This window comes from Rhincodon typus, chromosome 11 (assembly GCF_021869965.1).
Source record: "Rhincodon typus isolate 14 chromosome 11, sRhiTyp1.1, whole genome shotgun sequence".
NCBI lineage: Eukaryota > Metazoa > Chordata > Chondrichthyes > Orectolobiformes > Rhincodontidae > Rhincodon > Rhincodon typus.
In genome coordinates this window covers 31308961-31334759 of record NC_063342.1, presented here as the reverse complement: position 1 = coordinate 31334759, position 25799 = coordinate 31308961, and the positions used below count along the sequence as shown (strand labels likewise).

At 41.1% G+C, this 25799-nt stretch overlaps 1 protein-coding gene and 1 long non-coding RNA gene across 7 annotated transcripts in view; one reads left to right on the top strand and one right to left on the bottom strand.

The window, feature by feature from the left end:
- Positions 1–3998: 3998 nt before the first annotated feature.
- On the bottom strand, positions 3999–14014 carry LOC109914485 (protein CREG1-like). Of its 5 annotated transcripts, XM_048603249.1 has the most exons (5): positions 13795–14007; positions 13159–13328; positions 8897–9016; positions 7508–7713; positions 4070–4665 (listed from the first exon to the last, which is right to left on the bottom strand). In XM_048603249.1, exons 1-4 carry the CDS (start codon positions 13898–13900, stop codon positions 7528–7530), a joined length of 582 nt encoding a protein of 193 aa, XP_048459206.1. In that variant the 5' UTR covers positions 13901–14007; the 3' UTR covers positions 4070–4665; positions 7508–7527. The 5 variants fall into 5 exon arrangements, 1 of the variants encoding a protein (XP_048459206.1); XR_007263289.1 differs by lacking the exon at positions 8897–9016 and having other exon boundaries at positions 4070–4616; positions 13159–13350; positions 13933–14014; XR_007263286.1 differs by lacking the exons at positions 8897–9016; positions 13795–14007 and having other exon boundaries at positions 3999–4616; positions 13159–13427.
- Positions 14015–14173: 159 nt separating this feature from the next.
- The window catches only part of LOC125484455, a 30296-nt gene continuing 18670 nt past the window's right edge, over positions 14174–25799 (top strand). For both annotated transcript variants that reach the window (XR_007263285.1, XR_007263284.1), the window contains exons 1-2: positions 14174–14281; positions 15643–15927. This is a non-coding gene — a long non-coding RNA (uncharacterized LOC125484455). The remainder of the gene's footprint in view (positions 14282–15642; positions 15928–25799) is intronic.

Sequence of the window (25799 nt, the reverse complement as noted above, 5' to 3'; positions counted from 1 at the left end):
CTGTTGAGCTGTACTATTCTCCTATTTCTAGCCTCACTGGCACGTGGCACAGGGAGTAATCCCGAAATTACAACCTTGGAGGTCCTGCTCTTTAACTTTCTACCTAACTCCCTGAACTGCTGCTGCACTCATCCTACCTATGTCACTAGTACCAATATGTACCACAGCCTCTAGCTGTTCACCCTCTCCCTTCAGAATGCTTTCTGCCCGTTCAGAGACACCCTGGACCCTGGCACCAAGGAGGCAACACACCATCCCGGAGTCTCTTTTACGTCCACAGAAGCGCCTATCTGTACCCCTAACTATAGAGTCCCCTATAACTACTGCTCGAGTGCTCTTTGTCCTTCCCTTCTTAAGAACAAAGCCAGCCGTGGTACCATCAGTCTGGCTGCTGCTGCTGTTACCCCCTGATAGGTCATCCCACCGCAACAGTATCCAAAATGGTATACATTTTAGAGTGGGGGACAACCACAGATACCTGTGATGACCATGCCTACTTTCCAACAATGAATTGCTGATCCATTATATGCACTTATCTGTAGTTAGTTGTCTTCCTCTGTTGGATGTGCATAAGCTTCAATATCCTTAGAGAAAGGGTATTGATGCACATTGCAGTATCAATTTTGGCCCACAGTGTTTGTTATCCAATCCTCCAAGACTACACAATATTAACAACTGCAATTGCAGCTAAGGATTTCATAATGTTCACAATGTGAAATGCTGCTCACTGCCCTACGTAAAAATTTAGCCATCGTCACTTCTCATTCTGCCTGCTTTGTTGGTTTTGTTATGCACTCACATCTTTGTCTGGTATAATTCTCTGTTGCTGCCATATTTTTGATTCGGTTGAGACTTGCCATGACTTGTCACGCTTTCAGAACTGGGTTTTTTACATTGGGATTTCCTCTGTTCTTTAACACCACACACCTTACAGTTGCCCTGCTATGGTGTGCAGCATCTTTGTTGATGAAGTTGTCCACATCTTCCAAATGGTTTGTCGGCTTTGCCACCTTGGCTACTGAGTCAATAGTTGAAGCTGCACCACGTGCTTGAAAAACTCTGCTGCCCTGTGAGGATAGCTTCATATTCCCACCTGGTTTTTAATGAAGTTTCAACATCAAGATCTTTTGCATTTTGAAAAGCTTCAGCAGGTGTTGATACTATTACCAATTTTATAGTTATGTCACAGAAAAGCTCCTGCCTCCATCCCTGCAGTTACTGACAAATTGCTTGAGTCTTTTGGTGACTGCCTATATGATATAAATTCCATCCCACGAATCCCAAAATTGATTTTCACAAGTAATTGATCTTCTAGTTTGGTCAATAATTTCTTAGGTTCTTTCTAATCATCTTCAAATAAGGTTAAAGCCATTTGTTTTCGATATCAATCTTAATTTTGATTGCTTGTTTATCCGGGTTCTGATACAGTCAAATCAAGAAACTCTAAGTCGAGTTGGTGTAGGAGAGCCAGTGGATGTGTTTATTTGAACCTTTTGACAAAGTCCCACATAAAAGATTTGTGTGTAAGCTTAAGCTTGGGAGTAGTGTATTGAGATGGATAGAAAAATGGTTGGTAGAGAGGAAGCAAAGAGGATGAATAATCATTCAGGAGAAATGTTAGGAAGGACTTCTATATACCAAGAGTGGTAGATGTTTAGAACATTCTTCCGCAAATGGCAGTGTATGCTGGATCAGTTGTTAATTTTAAATCTGAGATTGATAAACTTTTGTTAAGCAAAGGAATTGAGAGAACTGGGCTAAAGGCAGGTATTTGGAGTTAGGTCACAGATCAGCCGTGATCTGATTGGATGGTTGAACAGGCTTGAGAGGCTGAATGGCCTACTCCTGTTGCTAATTTGCAACAAGACCTGGGTATTCTTGTATACCAGTCACTGAAGTTAAGCCTGCAGATGCAGAAGGAGGTAAAGGAGTCAAGTGGTATATTGACCTTCATAGCAAATGAATTTAGAACGGGGCTTTTTTGAGATCACACCTGTAATATTGTGTGCAGTTTTATCTGAGGAAGCATTTTTTTTTCTATCCAGGGAGTGCAGCAAAGGTTTCCCAGAGTGATTCCTGAGATGGCGGGACTGACAATTAAATCTGAGGAGAAGTTGAATCAGTTAGGATTATGTTCGCTGGAGTTCAGAAAAATGAAGAGAGGTCTCATAGAAAATCATAAAATTCTAACAGGAATCGACAGGGCAGGTGTGGGAAGGATGTTCCTGATGGCAGAGGAGGCCAGAACCAGGGATCACAGTCTAAGTAGATGGGATAAACTATTTAGATCTAAGGTGAGGAGAAATTTCTTCACCCAGAGAGTGTTGAGTCTGTGGACTTTGCTACCACAGAAAGCAGTCAAGGTCAAAATATTGTATGATTTCAAGGAGTTGGATATAGCACTTGGGGCTAAAGAGATCAAAGATTATGGGGGAAAAGCAGGATCAAGCTATGGAAAAAAAACCCGAAAGAACTGCGGATGCTGTAAATCAGGAACAAAAGCAAAGTTGGTGGAAAAGCTCAGCAGGTCTGGCAGCATCTGTGAAGGAAAAAACAAAGTTAACATTTCGGGTCCGGTGACCCTTCCTCAGAACTCAAGCTGTTGAGTTGCATGATCAGCCATGGTCATCAGAATGAATGAGCGGCTCGAAGGGACGAATGACTGACATCTGTTCCCATGTTTCTATCTAGACTATTTACATATTGTGTCTGGCTACTGCCTCAAATTCAACTTTACCTCATTTAAAAGTAACCTGTTTGCATTGAGTCTCTGACTCCATATTGGCCGTGTAAATGAGAAATACAATTCAACAACGGATACATACATACAACCACAGAACAGTCCCCTTTAACATTACAAAAACAAATGAATAGAATGGTGATGCAAAAGTCTTTCTTACAGTCATAAAAATCACCATTCCTAATCAATGTTATACAAGTTTCCAGTATTCCTAAATATATCGGTTCTAAATGCAGGCAACAGGAAACAAAATCCTATATGAATGCCATTCAAAATGAGCAAACTTGGAGCTAAATAGAGGCAAGGAATTCTGTGATAAAACACAAAGATTACTCTCCTTCACACTTCACTTTTCCCTTTCTCCCCTCTTTGGAAAAGTAGCCATTTGTTACTTGATGTAACGGAAGGTGTTGCAAGATCATGATCTCTCTACAGAAAAAAAATAATCGTACAAGACCACATGACCCCTCAAGCCTGTTCTGTCGTTCAACAAGGGGGTTGATCATGATCTCAATTCACTTTCCGGCCCAATCCAATAATTCTCAGTGTCAAAAAATTAACAGGTCTCAGTTTTAAATATACTCAATAACAGAGCACCACAGCCTGCTCAACGGAAAGATTTTTCATCCTAACGCAAAACAGTCAAGCCATTATTCTAGATTCCCAAATTCTAGATTCTTCAGCCAAGAGGGAATTGTGTGTATTTAACTATATCTACCGATAATCTATTACAGAAGTATTGCAATGTAATACTGAGCACTTGTTTCTACAATTTCAATTATAACTGGGTGATATTTCTTTGAGTACATGAGTCACATCCAAAGTAAACAACATAAAATTGTTTGCAGGAACTCTTTTGTAAAGAGGAGCAATCTATTTGTTCAAATCCTTGATGTGCCATTTGAATCTGAGAAATTGTTGAAGACATAAAAGGGCTAAAATGTAAAAAATCAGTTCCTAGTGATATAAATCTTCTAGTCATAGTTTGCATTAATCAGTCACATATTTAATGAAAGCACACATTTTTTCTATGAAGGAAGAATGCTTGCTACTTTGGAAACAAACTAAAAGGTGAAGACCACAATCAGATCAGCCATGACCTTGTGCAGTCTCATAAGCAGTCTCGACGGGCCAAATGGCTTACTGCAGCACCTATTTCTTATGATCTTACCATATTAGAAGAAAATTTCAACTTCACTGTCCACTTAATTAAAAACGGACCACGAGAGAAATACACAAAAAAGACATGGGAACCTGAATTACATGCTGAAGAATTGAAAGGATTTAATAAAAAATACTTTTCAGATTTACATTTTTAATCAAAAATAGTCATTTGTAGGAAATGTTTCAAATACAATACTTTCTCATGCAATATTGAAATGAACACAAGCAATACCATGTAAAAAGAATGTTACCATAGTCAGTGTTTTTGAATCAATATACTTCTCCCTGATTTATATTTATTTTGAGATAGTTATTTTTGATAAATTTAGAAAGATTAATCTTTTGAGATTAATCCATTGATTAATTGCAAACTCGCAAAACATTGCAAATTGTAGTTTGTTTTCAACTTTATACATTGTTGTTTATAGAAAAATCTAATTGTAAGCAATTTTGTTCCAGCCCATTACATATTATAGAATCTTTGTGCAGTTCTATGATATTAAAAAATATTTTGTTAAATCTTTACTCCACCTCCCACTTTAGAAGAACTACAGAATATACTACAGAAGTGTAATATCTTCAAAATTGCAAGATAATGCAAGCATTACTTTCTTAAAAAATATAGAGAATCACTTATCATTCAGTTCTGTAGCTGGTTCAAGATAGCAGAAGCTCCCTTCCAGCAATGCAGCAGTTTTCAGTTGAGGGAAATCTGGAAAAATCCAATATTCTGATCACAAGCATTCCTAATTTTCTTTTACCTAAAATAAGCAACCAGATGTTACCTGAAATTTAAAGAATGAATACATTTACATTGCCTTCATATAAATGGGAGAAACGTATTAATGAAATGAAGTAGAACGCAAATTAGGTATAATTGCTGTTAGTCTTTCGTAAGATCTTTGAGCTCCAGCTTAAATGAGTGCTGAACACATGTCAATTGAATCAAATGTACAGGTATTTTGCACAATGCTTGCACGTTTTAGATTGGCCAGAACTAATACCAATTACTGGACATTTTAATGATGGAACTTAGTCAAAATCATGAGGATAAATAATAAATGTAAAATAGGAACATAGAACATAGAACATAGAACATAGAACATTACAGCGCAGTACAGGCCCTTCGGCCCTCGATGTTGCGCCGACCTGTGAAACCAATCTGAAGCCCATCTAAACTAAACTATTCCATTATCATCCATATGTTTATCCAATGACCATTTAAATGCCCTTAAAGTGGGCGAGTCTACTATTTTTGCAGGCAGGGCATTCCACGCCATTACTTCTCTCTGAGTAAAGAACCTACCTCTGACATCTGTCCTATATCTATCACCCCTCAATTTAAAGCTATGTCCCCTCGTGCTAGCCATCACCATCTGAGGAAAAAGGCTCCCACTGTCCACCCTACCTAATCCTCTGATCATCTTGTATGTCTCTATCAAGTCACCTCTTAACCTTCTTCTCTCTAATGAAAACAGCCTCAAGACCCTCAGCCTTTCATCATAAGACCTTCCCTCCATACAAGGCAACATCCTGGTAAATCTCCTCTGCACCCTTTCCAATGCTTCCACACCCTTCCTATAATGCGGTGACCAGAACTGTACGCAATACTCCAAGTGCGGCCGCACCAGAGTTTTGTACAGCTGCAACATGACCTCATGGCTCCGAAACTCAATCCCTCTACCAATAAAACCTAACATACGGTACGCCTTCTTAACAACGCTATCAACCTGGGTGGCAACTTTCAGTGATCTATGCACATGGACACCGAGATCTTTCTGCTCATCCACACTACCAAGAATCTTACCATTAGCCCAGTACTCTGTATTCCTGTTACTCCTTCCAAAGTGAATCACCTCACACTTTTCCGCATTAAACTCCATTTGCCACCTCTCAGCCCAGCTCTGCAGCTTATCTCTGTCCCTCTATAACCTGCAACATCCTTCCGCACTATCCACAACTCCACCGACTTTGGTGTCATCCGCAAATTTACTAACCCATCCTTCTACGCCCTCATCCAGGTCATTTATAAAAATGACAAACAGCAGTGGCCCCAAAACAGATCCTTGAGGTACACCACTAGTAACTGAAATTTGCGAGGTAGATGATTTGTGGGTTATCCAATATGTTAACACCACTAAAATTCTAATTTTGAATAGGTTCAAATATTGTTCCCCAGGCACTGTTTGTATCTGTAAGAAACAAGGACTTGCATAAGTTGTTTGTACACAATAAGGATTACGGATGCTAGAAGCCAGAGTCTATAGGTATGAAGCTGGAAAAGCACAGCAGGTCAGACAGCATCAGAGGAACAGGAAAGTCAACGGTTTGGGCAGAAACTTGTCTCTATCATACAGAATTCTCATATAATTAGTTTCATTTGTGCTCTCTCCTATGCTGTAAAAATTAGAATTCTTTGCTGTTAAAGCAGAATTCAAAGTAGTCAGGAACCAAGGCAAAACAAAGATTACAAACACTGTGCTTCATGACGAGCTGTGTAGAAGGTACTAGACTCCAAGCATTGGTCCCTTGTAGTCAATAAGCGAAAACTAACAGACCACATCATATGGTAATCTAAAATGTGACTTAAGCTAAATTAATGAACAAGAAGGAGGTGACCCATTCTTAACAGCTTGTGTACCTATCCTGTATTTATTGTAGATGGATATGAGCAACTGATTTGTGTAGGATAAACAACCAGCCTCCAGGAATATTAAGGGACACTAATAAACAGGGACAGTTGTCATCAGACAATTGCCTTCTTCAGATGGGAGATGGACCAGAGAATATGAAGGAAGACCGGAGAAAGATTTCGTTAATACTTTTGCTGGAGATCAGAATACTGCTGCCACTAGTTGCAAAGACCAACACCCTCTGGGCCATCTGTTCATACTCCTTTGAGATTAGTTTTCACAGATCATATGCTTTTCCTATCTATTTAGACTATGTGTGATAAAAAATAATTGACTCTTAAAAAACTACCAAAGTCATTATTCTCAACTGCCTACATCGGGTGAACTGTGACTCACAAACTTTAAAACTTACAAATTGCAATAGCATTGTGAGAGATTATAATGCAAAGTCTGCCAGTCTAATAATACTTCCTCACAGAGTGTAATATAAATGTCAGCTAACTTGATTGAGATCATTGACCAAGCAAAAGAGGGTTGGTGAGGGTAATGCAATAAATTTATTTTTCACTCGTGGGATGTGGAAGTCATTGGTTGGGTCAGCACACGTTGCCGATTCCTAGTTGTCCTTGAGAAGGTGGTGGTGAGCTGCCTTCTTGAACCGCTGCAGTCATGTACTGTGGGTAAGCCCTCAATGTCATTAGGGAGGGAATTACATTATTTTGACCCAACAACACTGAAGGAACAGTGATATGTCTCAAAGTCAGGATAGTGAGTAGCTCGGAGGGGAACTCGCAGTTGCTGGTGCTTGCATGTATCTACTGCTCTAAGCAAAGCTGTTTCATTAGGTACAAAACAAATAACTACTGGCTTTGCTTCTCTGTTTGGGTAGCTTTGCAGAGGGACCAGGACGATATTTTAAAGTAGGATCTGACCAATCACTACAAACTGTTAGAAGGTAGGAAGCTCTTACCAGTTAAATTCCTTTCATATTCAGCCTTTAATTTTGTAGTACTCCTGGGGTGTCACTGTTTTAATTCCACCATAGGAATCCAGGACCCAAATGTTGGTAATGTTGAGCTTGGCAAAGTACCATCCATGATCATGTGGCCAGTCAGGCATTGCTGGATGACGGCTGAAGAGAGCTTCTTTTGCAACGTCAATTTCTGTGCTGTTCACCTAAGAAATTAATGTATAGAAAATTCATCCTCTCCACAATCTGAAGGAAACAGAAATAATTTTCCATTCATCATACTGGGAGAAATAAATTTGCAAAACTAAAAGCACAAAGCATCAAACGTTTTCACCTAAGTGCAATTCAGGGTTAATTTACTGGCAATTCATTGAATTCCCTCTCAATCACACAATTGTGGGAGAAATGCTGGCCTGGATGTTCCAAACAGTCGATCACAGTCAGATTGTCATGCACTCTTTTTTTCCATTAGCACTGTGCTGTGTATTTCTAATTGGGAATTCCAATCTCAGCTCCTTCAGAAATGCAAACACATTGAAAACAAACGATTCCCTCATAGTGCAGCATAGATGGGGACGTCAAACCACATTCCCTTTTGCAGCAGTCAGAATTCTATGAACTAAATATCTAATAACACAGCCAGCAACTTTGACAGCTACTGTGATAAGTATGGGGTTAAGGGTGTCAGTTGGTGAAGGGGTTATAGCACTAGGTAGGTTGCATGCCATTTAAGTGATGGAATACTTAGGGTAGGTCAGGCTCCAAGGGAGTTCTGGTGAAGTTGGGTGTGTTATGTTCTGCGGGAGTCATTAGCTCCAGTAGGGGGTCGATAGAATGTCATATCTGGTGTGGGGATTGATTCAGGCTGGGCTTGGCATTGGAGGAAGCTGGTTGTCAGCAGTCCAGGGAAAGCAAGGGATCAGGGCTGATGTAGTTGGGGTGGGGGGGTGGGAGTGACATGGCGAGTCGGTGGTTCAACTTAGTAGTTATCCTAGGTTTTTAAATAGTTTAACATTTCCTAGGTAACTATTAACTACACTAAAGAGAAACTCTCCAAATTCTCTGCGTTTAATGGATCCTTTTTGAAGGGTTTCAGACACAAAGATTGACCATTAGAATCTTCAATTTCTTAGGCAATTCCCATGCAGTTTGGTGTGTCAGGGATTCTTCATGGTGATTTTACCTAACTCCAATCAGTGCTGTTCCAACAACTATCTGGCCATTGGCTTTTCCAGACCATTGTTGCAGGAGTTAATGTTGCATGCCTCCAAATATTCAATTAGAATACAGAGAACATAGAGCAGAAAGTGCTCAGCCAACTGAAGACATTGTTCTAAAAATGGGAGAAAGGGGAAGGAACAGAACGTCTTGTAGTAAATTACAGCATACTGCCAAAATTCTTCCAGAGAGGATCACACGACAACAAAGTGGGCTTTGGGGATCAAACTTTTGTTTGCTACAGTAGTCTGTCCCTGCCAACGTCATAGCCGGGGATACTTGTGGATTAGCCTACAATGAAATTAAAAGGTGAGGTAGTGATAATGAAAAGAAATCAGATGTCAAATTATTCACAGGAATATAGAATTATAGGACCATAGAATCTTACTGTCCATCTGGTCTGAATCTTTGAAAGAGTTAATTATTAGTTCCAGCCTTCTGTTCTTGCTCCATATCCTTACAAAATTTCGCATCTCAAATATATTTCACACTTCCTTTTGAAATTGACTACTAAATCTGTTCCAAAAACCCTATTGTGCAGTGCATTCCAAATCATAACTCTTTTCCAAAATATTTTTCACACCTACCCTCTGATCTTTTGACAATTACCTTAAATCTATATCATTTGGTTACTAATCACCTTGTCAACAGACAGTTTCTTCTTCACAGTAAAAATCACTCAATTGTTAAAAACTTTCTCCCATTAAATTTCTCTGCTATAGGCAAATAATCACAATATTTCTATATACCCACATAACTAAAATCACCATTGGTCTAATTCGGGGAACACTTATTTGTGGTTTCTATAATGTCTGACATCTTTCTGAAAGTGTGGTGCTCAGATTAGAAACCCAATGGCCAGTTGATAACACAGGTTTCTTGTTTTTGAACTCTAAGGGTCTATCATGCTCATATGCATAATAGCTTTCATCAATTTGTTCTGCCGCAGTCAAAGATTTATGTGTGTGAACCCTGCGTTTCTATTCTTGCAGCCAATTTAAAACCATGGCAATTAGCATATATTGGCCCACCTCATTCTTCTTCTAAAAATGCACCTCTTCACTTCTCAAATTTAATCTGTCAAGTGTCTACCCATATCATTCCACTATCTGTTTCACTGTTTCCTAAGTTGTGCTTTTGCAAAGTTTGGAAATAAGTTGTCTAACCAATGTCCAGATCAATACTTTGTGGGAAGCTATACAAGTGATTGCTGGGTCCCTTGCTGAGATATTTGTATTATCGATAGCTATGGGTGAGGTGCCGGAAGACTGGAGGTTGGCTAAGGTGGTGCCATTATTTTTAAAAAAGGTGGTAAGAAAAACCCAGGAAATTATAGACCAGTGAGCCTGACATCAATGGTCGGTAAGTTGTTGGAGGGGATATTGGCGGACAGGATTTACATGTATTTTGAAAGGCAAGGATTGATTAGGGATAGTCAACATGACTCTGTGCTTGGGAAATCATGTCTCACAAACTTGATTGAATTTTTTTGAAGAAGTGATGAAGGCAGAGTGATGGATGTTGTCTACATGGACTTCTGCAAAGTGTTCAAGGTTCTGCATGGTAAACTAGTTAGCAAGGTTAGTTTGCATGGAATCCAGGGAGAGCCAGCTTTTTGGATACAAAAATCTCTTGAAGGTAAGAGACAGAGGGTGATGGTGGAGAGTTGTTTTTTGGAACTGGAGATCTGTGACCAACAGTGTGCCGCAAGGATTGGTGCTGGGTCCACTGCTTTTTGTTGTTTATATAAATGATTTGGATGTAAATATAGGAGGTATGCTTAGTAAGTTTGCAGATGACACCAAAATTGGTGGTGCAGTGGACAGTGAAGATCATCTCAGAACAATGGGACCTTGATCAGATGGACTGAGGAGTGGCAGATGGAGTTTAATTTAGATAAATGTGAGGTGTTGCATTTTGGTAAGGAAAACCAGTGCAGGACTTACACTTAATGGTAGGGTCCTTGGGAGTGTTGCTGAACAAAGAGACATTGGGGTGCAGATTCATACTTCCTTGAAAGTGTAGTCACAGGTCGACAGGGTAATGAAGAAGGCATTTGGTACATTTGCCTTTATTGGTCAGTGCATTGAGAATAGGGAGTTGGGATGTCATGTTGTGACTGTACAGGACATTGGTTAGGCCACTTTTGGAATACTGCTTTCAATTCTGGTCTTCCTGCTATAGGAAAGATGTTAAACTCGAGAGGGTGGTAAAAACAAGAATGTTGCTGGGACTGGAGGGTTTGAGTGATAGGGAGAGGCTGAATAAGCTGGGGCGATTTTCCATGGAACATCAGAGGCGGAGGGGTGACCTTATACGGGTTCATAAAATCATGAGGGGCATGGATAGGGTGAATAGCCAAGGTCTTTTCCCAGGGTAGGGGAGTCCAAAACTAGAGGGCATAGGTTCACGATTAGAAGGCAAAGATTTAGAAGGGACCTAAGGGGCAACTTTTTCACACAGAGGGTAGTACGTGTTTAGAATGTGCTGCCAGAGGTGGTGGAAGCGGATACAATTACAACATTTAAAAGGCATCTGGAAAGGTACGTGAATAGGAAAGGGTTAGAAGGATATGGGCCAAATGCTGGCAAATGAGACTAGGTTAATTTAGGATATCTGGTCAGCATGGGTAAGTTGGACCAAAGGGTCTGTTTCTATGTTGTACAACTCTATGATTCTATGAGTCTATATAATGAAAAGGTCCAATGGTCTTCATACAACCCCTACAGGAGACCTAATGACTGGAACACAACTGTTCACCACTAAGCTCTGCTTTCTGTCTCTTAAGATAATTTTGTATCCTTGCTGCCAATGACCTTTCAGTCCAATTGGCTTTAAATTTGTTAAAATGTTTATTTTGTGTCATTTTAATCCAAAGACTTTTCACTATATCAATTGCACTAACTTCAGCAAGCCTTCCATTTTACAATCAATAAATTTCATCAGATTTGTTAGACATGGTTTGCCTTTAATAGATCTATTTTTGGCTACCATTTATTCACTCTTGTATTTCCAAGTTAAAAACATTTTTTCTGGGTTTTGGTGATAATACTATTTAAGTATTGGTATTATAACTTCAGTACACTTTCCAGAAAAATAGGAGGGGGGGGTAGTGGAGTGAGTGGAGTGCTTTATTTTCCCCTCCAATTCTGTTTCGATTTAATCCCTATCCTCCCCCTTCGCTTTTTTTTGATGTCAGCATTGCCGTTATTGGGCTTTGTTTGTCACTGGTTCCCGGGGCACATGGGTGTTTTCCTGGTGGTGGAAATATTGCATAAAGTCTTTTGCACATGGTGTCTTTACTGAGTTTCTCCACTAACACACATAACACCAGTGCTGTGGGGAAAAATAAGCATTACTGCTGTACAGCTGTAGCGTGGGGAATAAGAAAAAAAAACACGTCAGGGGACTGACTCCGAGCTGGCTTGCCACAGCCAGCTTACTGTGCACAAGTAAAAATAGGGTGACTTGGTGACGAAAAAGAATAAAATTTATTCTTCACAAATGGATCATTCACTCTTTAAATGGCTGAATGTTAGCACAGAACTCCTGCCGTCTTGTTTTGTTAATTTTCCTTCCAATATATATCTGAGGAAGTTCCCTTTTGATCTTACTGCTATTGGCAGTTTTATTCCCATTCCAGTCGACTTCGTCCCGCCCTGGGCTGCTTGCTCTCAAAGATTCTTTGATACCAGCTCGAAGAAGAGTACCCAAGTATCCTTGTCAAGTTTTACCCCTCAGTTAACATTCCTTCCGTTGTCACAACGCTGTTGTGCGAACTTGCTGGGCTCAAACTATCATGATTGCTATCGTAGAGGACTGCACTGCAAAGTACTTCTGACGTACTTCTGAATAATGGTTCTGAGGTAGGGTCATTCCACCCGAAACGTTAACTCGGGGATTTCTCTCCACAGATGCTGCTCGACCTGCTGAGCTTTTCCAGCAATTTCTGTTTTTGTCTATGATTAAATTATATTGGATTCGAAACACTAACTCTGTTTCTCTCTCCGCAGGTGATGCCAGCACCTTCAATTCTTACTGTAAAAGTAATTCATTGACCATAAAGTATTTTGAGATGCCTGGTATTTGTGAATAAAGCACAATATAAATGCAAGTTTCATTTATATAAATTGTATTTTGCATTTACTATGTAACCCCATCGAGTTATTTCCTTGCCACTGTGGCATTCTCAATTTTTCGTTTCAAAAGCCGCATTGGAAAGAGAAAACATGTCTTCAAATGTACAAAATGTTCAATGTGAGCAGGACTAGTATCACAGTTAAAGAGGTGCAATGAGAAATAATGAATCTCCTACTGGCTTCGTTAATCTGCGCTGCAGCATCCTCTGCTTGAAAACGTTTCACTGCACTCATGCGAGTGAGTGCATGTGACAATAAAAGCTAATTCTAATAAAAGCTAATTCCAATTCTCACCTGGATGTCGTGCACCGAGATTTCCAATGGGGTCAGGTACAGGTAAGGTCCACCTGTGCCCTTCTCCAAGGGCCCATCGCTCACCGAGAAAACATTGGAGAAAGGCAGACCCTGGATCGATTCCTGGGTGGGGATGGTGGCCATCGAGCACCAGTCAGACTCATGGACGAGAGATAGTAGGAACTGCAGATGCTGGAGAATCCGAGACAACAAGGTGCAGAGCTGGATGAACACAGCAGGCCAAGCAGCATCATAGGAGCAGAAAGGCTGACGTTTCGGGCCTAGACCCTTCATCAGAAAAGGGGGAGGGGAAGGGGGTTCTGAAATAAATAGGGAGAGAGTGGGAGGCGGATAGAAGATGGATAGAGGAGAGGATAGGTGGAGAGGAAACAAACAGGTCGAAGAGGCGGGGATGGAGCCAGTAAAGGTAAGTGTAGGTAGGGAGTTAGGGAGGGGATAGGTCAGTCCAGGGAGGATGGACAGGTCAAGGGGGCGGGATGAGGTCAGTAGGTAGGAGATGGGGGTGGGGCTTGAGGTGGGAGGAGGGGATAGGTGGGAGGAAGAACAGGTTAGGGAGGCAGGGACGAGCTGGACTGGTTTTGGGATGCGGTAGGGGGAGGGGAGATTTTGAAGCGATGTACCGGGCCATTCGGGCCACTTCATCGTGAGGGGGAATCGAGATCGAGCCCCGAAAGGACGTCAACACAAACAGCAGCAAAACAAACAAGCGCACGGCCATCATCTATCAGTCAACACCCGAGTCTGACCGATCACCTTATAACACCTCCCGAGTCTGACCGATCAACTGACAAACCCAGACCCTACACGACAAACCCTGACCCCAGACTGACAGCCCCGCCCCCGAACTGACAGCCCCGCCCCCAGACTGATGGCCCCGCATCCAGACGGACAGCCCGCCCCCGAACTGACAGCCCCGCCCCCAGACTGACGGCCCCGCCCCCAGACGGATGGTCCCGCCCCCGAACTGACAGCCCCGCCCTCCAGACTGACAGGCCCGTTCCTATAGTGATAATCCCGCCTCCAGCCTAACCGTTCAACTGACAACGTAGATAAACAGGAGGCTGGAAGAACACAGCAAGTCATGGCCGCATCTGGAGGAAAGGTGTAGTCAACGTTTTGGGTATAACGCTTTTCTGGACTGGATGTGGGGGTAGGGGGACCTGCCGATAAAGAATGGGCAGGAGGTGGAATAGTGGTGATGGGTAGACACTGGGTGGTATGTACGACCTTGTTGTTCGATGGGAGGGGTGGCTGGAAGGGATGGTCAGAAGGTGGAATAGAAGGGAGGAGGTGGGGTTGGAAAGGAAGCTGGGGAATGGGTGGGAAGGTTATTTGAAATTGGAGAACTCAGTGTTGAGTCCTCCGGCTGTAGGATGCCCAGGCGGAAGATAAGGTATTTTCCTCAAATTTGTGTTCTGAGTTGCTGTGACACTATAGGAGGCTGAGGACGAACATGTCAGAGGGGGAGTGGGGCGGGGAGTTGAAATTGGCGGTGACCGGAAGGTTACGCTGGCCGTTTCGGGCCAGATGAAGAAGCTCGGCGAAACAGTCACCTAGTCTACGTTTGGTCTCACCGATGTAGAGAAGATCACGTCGGGAGCACTGATGCAATAGACTAGGTTGGAGGAGTTGCAGGTAAAGATCTGTCTCACCTGGAAGGACTGTTTAGGGCCCTGAATGGAGGTGAGGGAGGTGGTGTACTGGCAGGTGTTGTACCTTTTACGGTTACAGGGGAAGGTACCGGGGTGGGGGGGGCTTAGATTTGTTGGTGGGGATTGTGGCACAAACAAAGGAGTGGCAAAGGGAATGGTACTTGCGGAAGGCAGAGAGGCATGGGAAATGGAAGATGTTCTGAGTGTTGGGATCTAATTGGAGTTGGCGGATGTGTTTGAGGATTTGGCAGGCTGACAGCCCTGCCTACAGACAAACAGGTTCACACCCATATTGACAGCCCCCTCTCCCCAGATAAGAACATAAGAAATAGGAGAAGGAGTAGGCCTTCTGGCCCATGGAGCCTTCTCTGCCTTTCAATAAGATCACTGTTGATCGTTTTGTGGATTCAGCTCCACTTACCCGCCTGCTCACCATAACCCTTAATTCCTTTACTGTTCAAAAATCGATCCATCTTTGCCTTAAAAACATTTAACTGACAGGCTACCTCAACTGACAGCGTCGCTCCCAGACTTAAAACCCCTCCCCCAGACTGACAGGCCTGTCCGCAGACAGTCTCACCCCCAGACTGACAGCCCTGCCCCTGGCCTGGCAGCTCTACCCCGAGACTGACCACCCTAGCCCTCAGACTAAAGGCAGGTATCTGCATTAATTACTATCTCCCACTGTATTTTGCATGAAGTGGCTTGTGCTGCCTTTCATGGAATAGTGTTCCCTATGTCAAAGGATCATTCTGTGATCCACCCATCTTAAAGTTTGGAGGTCTTATGCTAACCTGTCCATTTGTTTCAGATATTGCATTGTTCGGAACTGTGACCAATTGATCAAGCTACAGGAGTGGCTGTGGTGCTACAAAGACAGAGAAATTGAGGGGAACAGACCAGAAAGCCCAGGACCAACAGCAACCTTTGTAAGCTGCCATATGACCTCACCATGCAGAGGTCACAGCTGACGTTTCCCTCAGGGACATCCTGCTGGATGTACAGGAGGCCTGGGATCTATCATCCTCCGGTTGAATGAGGCGCAATGCTGCCACAGACTGCGGATCTTCTGGAGCGGGACCTGCAACCTGAAAGGGTGAGTGGTCATCCTATTCAAATCGCCATCAAGGTGACAGCTTTCATGCAACTGTTTCATTCTGAGGATCCACTGTTGATCTGGGCGGAATCTCTTAATCCTCAGCCTACAAATGTATCAAAGCTGTATCTGATCCAACTTGTGCCCGATCACACACTTCATCTCATTTTCTTGTCACAAGGTCAGTGCTGCAGCTTGGACAGTAGATGTTGCCAGAGCTGACATCCTACATGTGCAAAGCGCTACAGACTGTACTCTCTGACCAATAACTCCATTTATTTATTGCCTGAGTGAGGCAAATAGTAAATACAATGTAGATTATTTCTCAACTACAGCGATCACTGAGCAGATGTTAGGCTGGCTGAAGTTAAGGTTCTGATGTTTGGATCAGTCTGGGGATTAATCCAGGCAGAGTGTGCTGCATAGTCCTGGCATAATCATGTTTGGAGCAGGCAAAGATAAAATGTGATGCACACTGAGGAGCTGGGAGGGAGGCACCAGACTTCCAAGGAAGATCCTGAGCAACAGGAACATCTATTTCTGCATGATGCAGCAGTGCAACAAACTACAGAGAACGTACTTGATACCTGGTTCCAATAGATATGATTTTGATGCAGTGATCATTCATCGATTGTAAATTTGTTATTTATTGTGAGGCAGGCAACAATGTGATTCCCAGAAGCAAATACAGCTTTTCTTTGTTTTTACTTCATTTTTGCTTTTGCTGTTACTGACTAATATTTTCAACCATTTGAATGCTTTCCAGCATGAGATACCTCCAGATTGAACAATAAAAACTATCATACCACGCTGGACATTAGGGGGAAGAATAGCACTCCTGTAGATGGGGTTCTAAGATGGGATGATGTTAAAGATGGGTAACCTGTGTTGCTTAGTTCTTATAAATTCAGTTACAATGACTGTCAATCATATGTGATGATTGGAAACTTTTACGAATGTGAGCTTGTGTTTGCAATGAAATGTTAGCTCTGCCACCTAAGTGTACGCAGAATTGGAGATAGTAGGAACTGCAGATGCTGGAGAGTCCGAGACAACAAGGTGCAGGGCTGGATGAACACAGCAGGCCAAGCAGCATCATAGGAGCAGAGAGGCTGAAGTTTCGGGCCTAGACCCTTCATCAGAAAAGGGGGAGGGGAAGGGGGTGAATCAGAGATAGTAGGAACTGCAGATGCTGGAGAATCCGAGACAACAAGGTGCAGGGCTGGATGAACACAGCAGGCCAAGCAGCATCATAGGAGCAGAGAGGCTGACATTTCGGGCCTAGACCCTTCATCAGAGCCCAATGGTATCAATGTGGATTTCACAAGTTTCAAAATCTCCCCTCCCGCTACCGCATCCCAAAACCAGTCCAGCTCGTCCCCGCCTCCCTAACCTGTTCTTCCTCCCACCTATCCCCTCCTCCCACCTCAAGCCGCACCTCCATCTCCTACCGACCAACCTCATCCCGCCCCCTTGACCTGTCCGTCCTCCCTGGACTGACCTATCCCCTTCCTAACTCCCTACCTACACTCACCTTTACTGGCTCCATCCCCGCCTCTTCGACCTGTTTGTTTCCTCTCCACCTATCCTCTCCTCTATCCCTCTTCTATCCGCCTCCCACTCTCTCCCTATTTATTTCGGAACCCCCTTCCCCTCCCCCTTTTCTGATGAAGGGTCTAGGCCCGAAACGTCAGCCTCTCTGCTCCTATGATGCTGCTTGGCCTGCTGTGTTCATCCAGCCCTGCACCTTGTTGTACGCAGAATTGCCTCTGTTTGGTTCTCCTCCCACTACATACACTGTGATGGTAGCTCTTGGCTGCCAGTAAGTGGCCTGGTGAGCATCCTGGCCTGAAAATGGCACCAGCGCTGGGAAGCTTGGGAAGTACCAGCAGTGGTGAGTACTGTCACCATTGTTGAGCGCACGATAGTGCAAGAGGGGTTCCACAGAGTAGTAGTTATAGCTAATGAGACAAGCTGCAGAGAAGAACATGCAAAAACTCGCTAGTACTTATGGAAAGAGACCCTTCGTGAAATTCCCAGAAATTGACACCCATCCAATTTCTGATAAGATTAACCCCAAAGCGACTTACAAAGTGGCAACAGAAGCCATATAACTTTTCTTTTGGCAGAAACTCTTGACAAAATTCTCAGTATATTAAATGTCATATTTTTGGGGTATTCAATAACCATAGTTTTGGTTGCGATGGTTTATTAGTTCAAGGTTGCAAAGGTAACAGGAAACATGAGCTGCTTTTAATTTGCTACTTCTTTTTAACATGCAGATCCTCTTAGTTTGTTCAATGATTCTTTAAACAGAGGTACCATCAACCTTTTAAGGTGGATGTGCAAGATCCTACAAAGACACAAAAGGCATTTATTCTTGGTCTCCTGGAAATATATCCCTAAGCCAACACCACAAAAGTTATTTTAGGTTATCTAGTGCTTAACACATTCCTATTTGTGGAAGCTTGCTGTGCACAAATTGCTTGCCACATTTCCAATATTGAAACAGTGATCACACTTCACAGAAGTACTTAATTGACTGAAGCATTTGAGACATCCTGTGTGTTTTGAAAAGTACTATTAAAATCATTTTTCCTTTTTTCTGAGTTTTCTTTAAAAAAGCACATAAAATTCTAAATCCAAACTAGAGCTCAAAGTTAAAAAAAACTTATGGAATGTAATAAATTATTTTTATTCTTTTCTACTGAAATCTGCATCTCCAATTCATATAAATTTCTAAGAAGATCATGTTCCAGCCACAAGATGTCATTATAGGAAAACAAATCTTTCTGTGTACCAGCTATTGCTCCGTAGTGTCACTCAAAACAGAAGTTGAGGTCACACTATCCTTCTCTTATATAATTAATAAATATATTTGTAGCATTTAAGTACTTAATCAAACTTTCAAGTCACTTGCTCAACTTTAGTTTTGCTTCTTTTCCCCAAAAATTCAATTTCACTGGATCTTACAATTTCTTACTTGCTTTTGCTAGCTTTTATTTAAACGTATTTTTACAATTTCCTCATCCTTGTGGCCAAATGTCACTAGCCCATGATCACCTGGTAGGTTAAGTGCTGCCATGGTCTTCTTGGATTGAAATGCATATTTCGCTGATGTAATTTCTTTGTGTAAGGTCATCCTATTCAGCCCAATCTTTTCCATTCCACCTCCATTCCATTTTCTTTCTGAGCTGTTTACTTACTTATAGTGTGTAACCTTGATTTCCTGTTTAACCTTGAACTGAGCTCCAAACACCATCTATCCTGTTTCTGCAACCTTCTCCAACTGTGCCTCTTAGTTTTTGCAAACAACCTTCCCTCCCTACTGTCCATTGTGAATTTCCCCTTCCATTAGTCCATTCACTATTCCTTCCATGTCACTGGGTCACAATCTTGGAACTCCCTTCTTATCAGGGATGCCCCTATCCCATGAATGAAATTTTAAAAATCTATTGTTGGTACAGCCTTTAGCATTCTCACTTCTGCCTCCTTCCCTATATTTTCAACAAGAAACCACTATTGTTCAATGACCCATGAACTGATCTGAGTGACCTGTCAACAAGAGTCCTATCCTTGTTAGTGAGCAGGATCAAACATAACAAGTATTAAAACACAACTGTGCTCTGAATGTGATATTTCATTGTTACAGTGTGTAAGGAAGCTATTCTGCTTATCGTCCCAACTTTGCTCACAGTGTTATGTGGCACTTTATTGAATGTCTTTTGGAAATCCATGTGAACCACTCTACAGATTTACCCTCATTGATCCTTTCTGTTACCTCTTCAAAAACTCCAGCAAATTAAAATTAGAAATCCATACTGTCTTTGCAAAACAACCCATCTTTTCCATGAGACTACTGATGCTATTCTAAATAATTGTTTGTAGAAGCTTTCCCATCACTGAAGTTAAAGTGACAGGTATGTAATTGCTGGGTCTAGCCTTTTTTGAACAAGTGAGTAATGTCTGCAATTCTCCAGTTCTTTGGTATCTCTCCTGAGTCTAGGGAAGCGTAGATGACTATGGACAGTGCCCCTACATTTCCACTCTCGTTTCCTTCCACATGCTTGGATGTGCTGCATCTGGTCTCAGTTCTTTAGCAACTTTAAATATTGATAGCTTATGCGAGCTTCTTCCTTATCAATTTTGAGCCCATAGCCCTGGTAGCATCTACCACTTTGATAAAGATAGATGTAAATTTAACTCTGCAGCTGTAGCTCTTACTTCCATGTGTAAATCTCCTTTTTGATCCCGAAGCTGATTTACTCCTTCCCTCACCACCCTTTTGATGTGCCTATGGAAGGTTTTGGGATTCCTCTTCATGTTGGTCTCCAGTCTTTTTCTCATAATCCCTTTTTGCTTCCCCATTTTTTTCACCTCCTTTCTAAACTTCTGTAATCTTCTGGTTTCTCAATTGTACTTTCTAACTAACACCTGTCATAAGCACACTTCTACTTCTTCATTTTAATTTTTATATCCTTATTCATCTGATTCTTCTTGATTTGTTTATCCTCCCTTTCCACTTTGAGGGAATATACGTTGACTGTACATGAACTATCTCCTCTTTCAAACTAACTCATTGTTCACTTACAGATTGAACTTTTTGTTCTAATCTATCAGGCCCAGCTCTGTTCTTTCCTCATTGAAGGTGGCTCTCCCCATTTAATTATTTTTACTTTGGATTGCCCATTGTGTTTTTCTATCATTATTATAAACTATGTTACAATGGTCACTATCTCCTCATTGATCCCCCACTGACACTTGATCTAATTGGCCTACCTCATTTCCAAAAACCAGGTCCAAAAGTGCATTCCATCGAATTGGACTGGCCGTAGTCTGCAGGAAAGTTTCCTGAACACAACATAAGAACGTTTGCTCCTTTCAACTCTTAACACTACCACAGGCCCAGTCTACATTCAGATGGTTAAAGACCCCAATTATAACCACTCTATAATATTGACATCCCCTTTATCTTCCCTGCAGATTTGTTCCTATATATCTTTACCACTAGTCGGTGTCCAATAGTCTACACTGAGCAATATAATTGCACCTTTTTCATTCCTTAGCTGTAACCAGATTAATTCTACCCTTGGGCCATTTAGGACATTGTCTTTCTTCAGCACTGCAATGTTCTCCTTAATCAATACTAGAACTCTCACTCCCTCCTTTCCTTTCCTTCCTAACTTTTCTGAACACTGTATGTAGGAATATACACCACCCAGTTCTGACCTTCCTTGAGCAAGATCTTTGTGCTTGTCACAACATCATATTTCTACATGGCAATCTGTGTCTGTAACTCCCCTGTTTTATTTACTGCACTCAGTGCATTCACAAACATACATAGTAACCCCAATTTAAAATTCATTGCTTTCTCTTAAATGAGGGCATAAAGGACAATTTTTTTGATTTTTTGATCACAAGTATGTACTTACAATTAGAAGATGTGAGCATGTTCCGACATGAATGGATAACAATCCCGCGCACTAGTTTGAACATAATTCGATAATATAGTCATGTGCATAAACCTGGAATGTAAACTATGCGAACATTGTTGTATAGAGATATGGATGAATAAATGTCTAACATTTGATTGAAAATTTGTTATGTATTGAAATAGTATAAAACCATTGTTACAGTGGTAAAATTTGAATTGTGTGCCATCTTTGATTGGTTTACATGGGAAGTCTCGGGCCGGTTTGTTACCCTTCAAAATGCTCCAGCAAGTTAGTTAAATATATGTTAAAAAGATTATTTTATTATTCATTCATTCACAAAATGTGGCATCACTGGCTAGGCCTGCATTCATTGCCCATCCCCAATATTTCAGTGGACAGTTGAAAGTCAACCACATTGCTGGGGGTCTGGAGTCCCATACAGGCCAGACAAGGCAAGGATGGCAGTTTCCTTCCCTAAAGGGCATTAGTGAACAATCATTTCATGGCCATCATTAACTTTTAACTGCAAATTTTTATTGAATGCATATGCAATCATCTGTCATGGCAGGATTTGAATCTGGGTCCTGGTCTCCAGATTAACACTTGAACCATCTAATACCACTTGACCATCGCCTAGTATTATTTGGAAGCTCACTTCTATTTTTAAAAACTGTATTTACTTGTTCTGCACCACATTGTAACTAAGAATGTCTTTCCTCCAATGCTAATTTAAACACACTGCTCATGCACATCCCCAAGTCTTTCTGATGCTGTTTGGGCCTTTCCGTTGTATCTTTAATTCTGGCTAGTAAGGTTTTCTCATATTAAAGAATTATTTGTATGAATTGGTACTTTAAAGGAAACAAGGAAAGATTGGAATTTTGAAACATTGGAAGATTAATTCTCTTTGAACAGAAGCTATCTGAAATCTGAGAATGCCGATATTAAAAGAGTTTGAAACAAAAAAAAATAAAATTCAACAAAGAATGTAGAATTTTTGTTTGTTCAGGAACAAAAAAATGACAACACATTGATTTGTCTTTGTATGAAAGAAAGAGGGATGATACTCTAACTTCACCTATTGTCTTTGTATTCTCTATGCTAGTGCAATCCATTTCTCCAAGTATTTTGTCCACCCCAGTAATCCTCTTTAATATTCTGTCTTTGTTGTCACAATCCTGCTGCATTAGTTTAAAGTCCTCACAACAAAACTATTAAAACATCCCACTTAGTTCTAGCTTTGTTCATGTGCAACCTGTCCAATTTGAACAGGTGACACCTTCCCCAGAACCAGTCACAGAGTCCCAGAAATCTAAAGCCCTCCTTCTTGCAACATCTTTCCAGCCACACATTCACCTGCCTTATCCTTATGTTCTGTATTTATTGCATGTGGCACTGGGAATAAACCAGGGATTACTACATTTGAGGTCCTGCTCGCTAACTTTCTACCTAGCTTCTTAAATTTTGACTGCAAGACCACATCTCCCTTTCTACCAAAATCATTGGTCCCAATGTGGATCATGACTTCTGTTGTTCAGACTTCCCCTGAAGAATGTCCTTCAGCTGTTCTGTGACATCCTTGACGCTGGCAGTGGAAGGCAACATACCATCCTGGAGTTCACACCTATCTCCATAGAAATAAGATTTTATTTCACTAACTTAAGTACCTACCTCTGTCAAACAACTGGCAAGTGCTCTATTTGCAAAGAGCAAGAATGAACATTTACATTAGAGGTGTACTCCGCCAGTAGGTGGTAGAGATTTCTTTGGATACTAGAATACTTAAAGAATTTGACTTAAGATTTAGAGAAGAAATAACTTAAAATACTGTTTTATAAAGCAACCTGTGGATTGTTATCCCTGTTTCAGTTGAAGAGTAATACATTGTTGGACGTGCTCTCAGCTCTGGACATTTTTTCTAAATTCATAGTGATGGGGTAGATGCTAAGAGGGTAGCCCAATGATTATATGAATGAAGACAGGAAACTGCTGCAAGGGATTAAGTTGATGAGGACAATACAATGCAAGGAATGGTGTTTATAATAAACACAATATGCCAACATCTTATTGGTAATTTATATAGTATGGTCTTTAAAAAACTGCATTGGTGAGTTTTATTTAAGAAATAAAGCAGCTGCGTTCTTTACAAAGTTTGGGAGAATCAACTTTACTTTTCACTCTCAAGATATCTTTACGTCATATGTTTGATTCTCAGAATATGTTTTAGTGAAGACTAGTCTATTTAAATATGGATGGTCACTTCCGAGTTTAATCCTTGAATGCTTAATCCCTTATATAAGTAAACTCAATAAGCAGTTAGAGCTCTCCATCAAAATACTCAGTTGATAGGAACTCTGTTGTGAAAATGATAATTTAGGGAATTAGCTGTGAACAGGCTGTCAGAAATACCTAGTACTGTTTTTATTTAATTCCACACTTTTTTGGACAATTTGTTGACAAGTGCACAGTCACAATGACATTGTGTATTTGTCTACCCAAGCTTGTCTTTTCACAATCCTAAGGGGTGCTTTACTCTTCCAAAGGATGCCTTACCTCCACTAAAGGTGTCCTGGGACCAGATTCAAAGGAACATAAAACATTCCTCCACCCCTCACATCTAACACTTCTCACTTCCCATCACGCTTACTCTCCCCATGCCACCCATGCAACCCTAGTGTTCTTTACCCACCTCCCATATCCCCTATGCTAACCAATGCTCCTCTACCCATCCCTATGGCCCTGCATACTCCTATGCCAATTTAGTGGTGGCTTCCCTATTCACTGACGAAGCCAACTCATTGATTATCCACAAGTAGCCATGCACACAAGAGAATATATTTTTATTATTAAAGTCCATGTTTTGCGCTACACTACCAAGAAAAGCTCGTTCATGCATAAAAACATATTTTCACACTTCTTGACTGGCTGACTTGTTGAGAGGACTTGACAAGTTGAACAGTTCCAGTATTTATGCACCTTTTACATGCAATCTTCTCTACTGTTAACAGTTCCAAAGGATACCTGACCCTCCCTCCAAAAGATTGCTGACCATTCCCAAATTATACATGAGGTTTCCTCTCTCAAAAGGATCCTTGACTTCCAGCCCATGCCAAGTTGTCCTGGGACCATACCTGCAGGCGGACACCTCAACTCTCCAAAGGGCGTATCCTGGCTATTCCAAAAGGAGTGCACTGAGAGTGGACCTGCTTTCACCTTATCTAATCTCCAGACTCCAGGTTTCAGACACCAGGGACTCTAAAATCTGATTTCAATGGATACACTTGGTCATTTAAATGGCCAACTGCCTCCAAAAGCTGTTGTGTACAAACAACAATCTCACTCCTATGAAAATGATAAATGCTGAGTTTGAAGGCAATGCTTAGTATTCCAGCTTTCTCACCACTGTAAAGACATTCTCCACATGACAGTGAAAATATAGGCCAGAGTGTATCCTCATATGAAGAAGAGAAGTATCAGAGGCCATCAATTTCGGATAGTCAATAAGATACCTAATGGGATTTTTTTTAAAAAAACCCTTTGCCCAAATATCTTAAATGAAGAACTTTTCACCACAGGGGGTGGTTGAAGTGCATATTAGAGGTTCATTCAAGAGGGACCTAGAGAAGCAAATAAATGGTTGAACTGGTACTTTTAGGTGAAGAAAGATTGGAGAAGGCTTAAATTAAGCCATAAATCATGATGCAAGGGCTGGTTTGATAAATGGCCTGTTTCTGGAGTGTCATATCTTATGTACATATGTGGAGTAGTAACTTCCTGTAAGTTCTTCACTTTTTGTAAATTTGCCTAAGATGACATCTCTGTTCCTAATTTATATCCTGTTTTGATATAACTTTCTGATAGTACCACCCTCCCAAACCAACAGGATGTGTGCACTTACAGCATTTCACAGTTAGCTTGTCTTTCACAATAATTGAATGGCATGTGACTGCTACTTTCTTCCCTTGAAAATACCAAAGAAGAAAATTATACAAATTAAGCCAGTCAGTTGCTTTAACTACTTACAAGCTTTTACTTTGTTCAATGTTTGACAAAATATTAAAACCAGTACAATAGAAAAACAAAATTTACTTTGTTGTTCTTTCAAGAAAACTTATAGTAGCCGAAAACGGCTTTATGTATTTCACTAAATAGTCATTTTGTGGAAAAATTGTCTTTAAAATAAATCAGATTGAGCGTAAGAATTATTTGGAACATTGAAAGGCCAGTCCATTCCCTCTCAGCAAATTATTCCCACTGCTTTGCTTTCTCAGCATTAAGCCAGTTTCAATTGCTTTTCCCATTCTGCAAGTGTATGACACTCTGTGTAAAAGAGTTATAAAAAGATTTACTCCGAACATTTTTGTATTTTGGTATTCAAACCCACTGTCTTAGTGAACAATTTGGAAGGATCAATTTTAATTATTTCTGTCATGATCT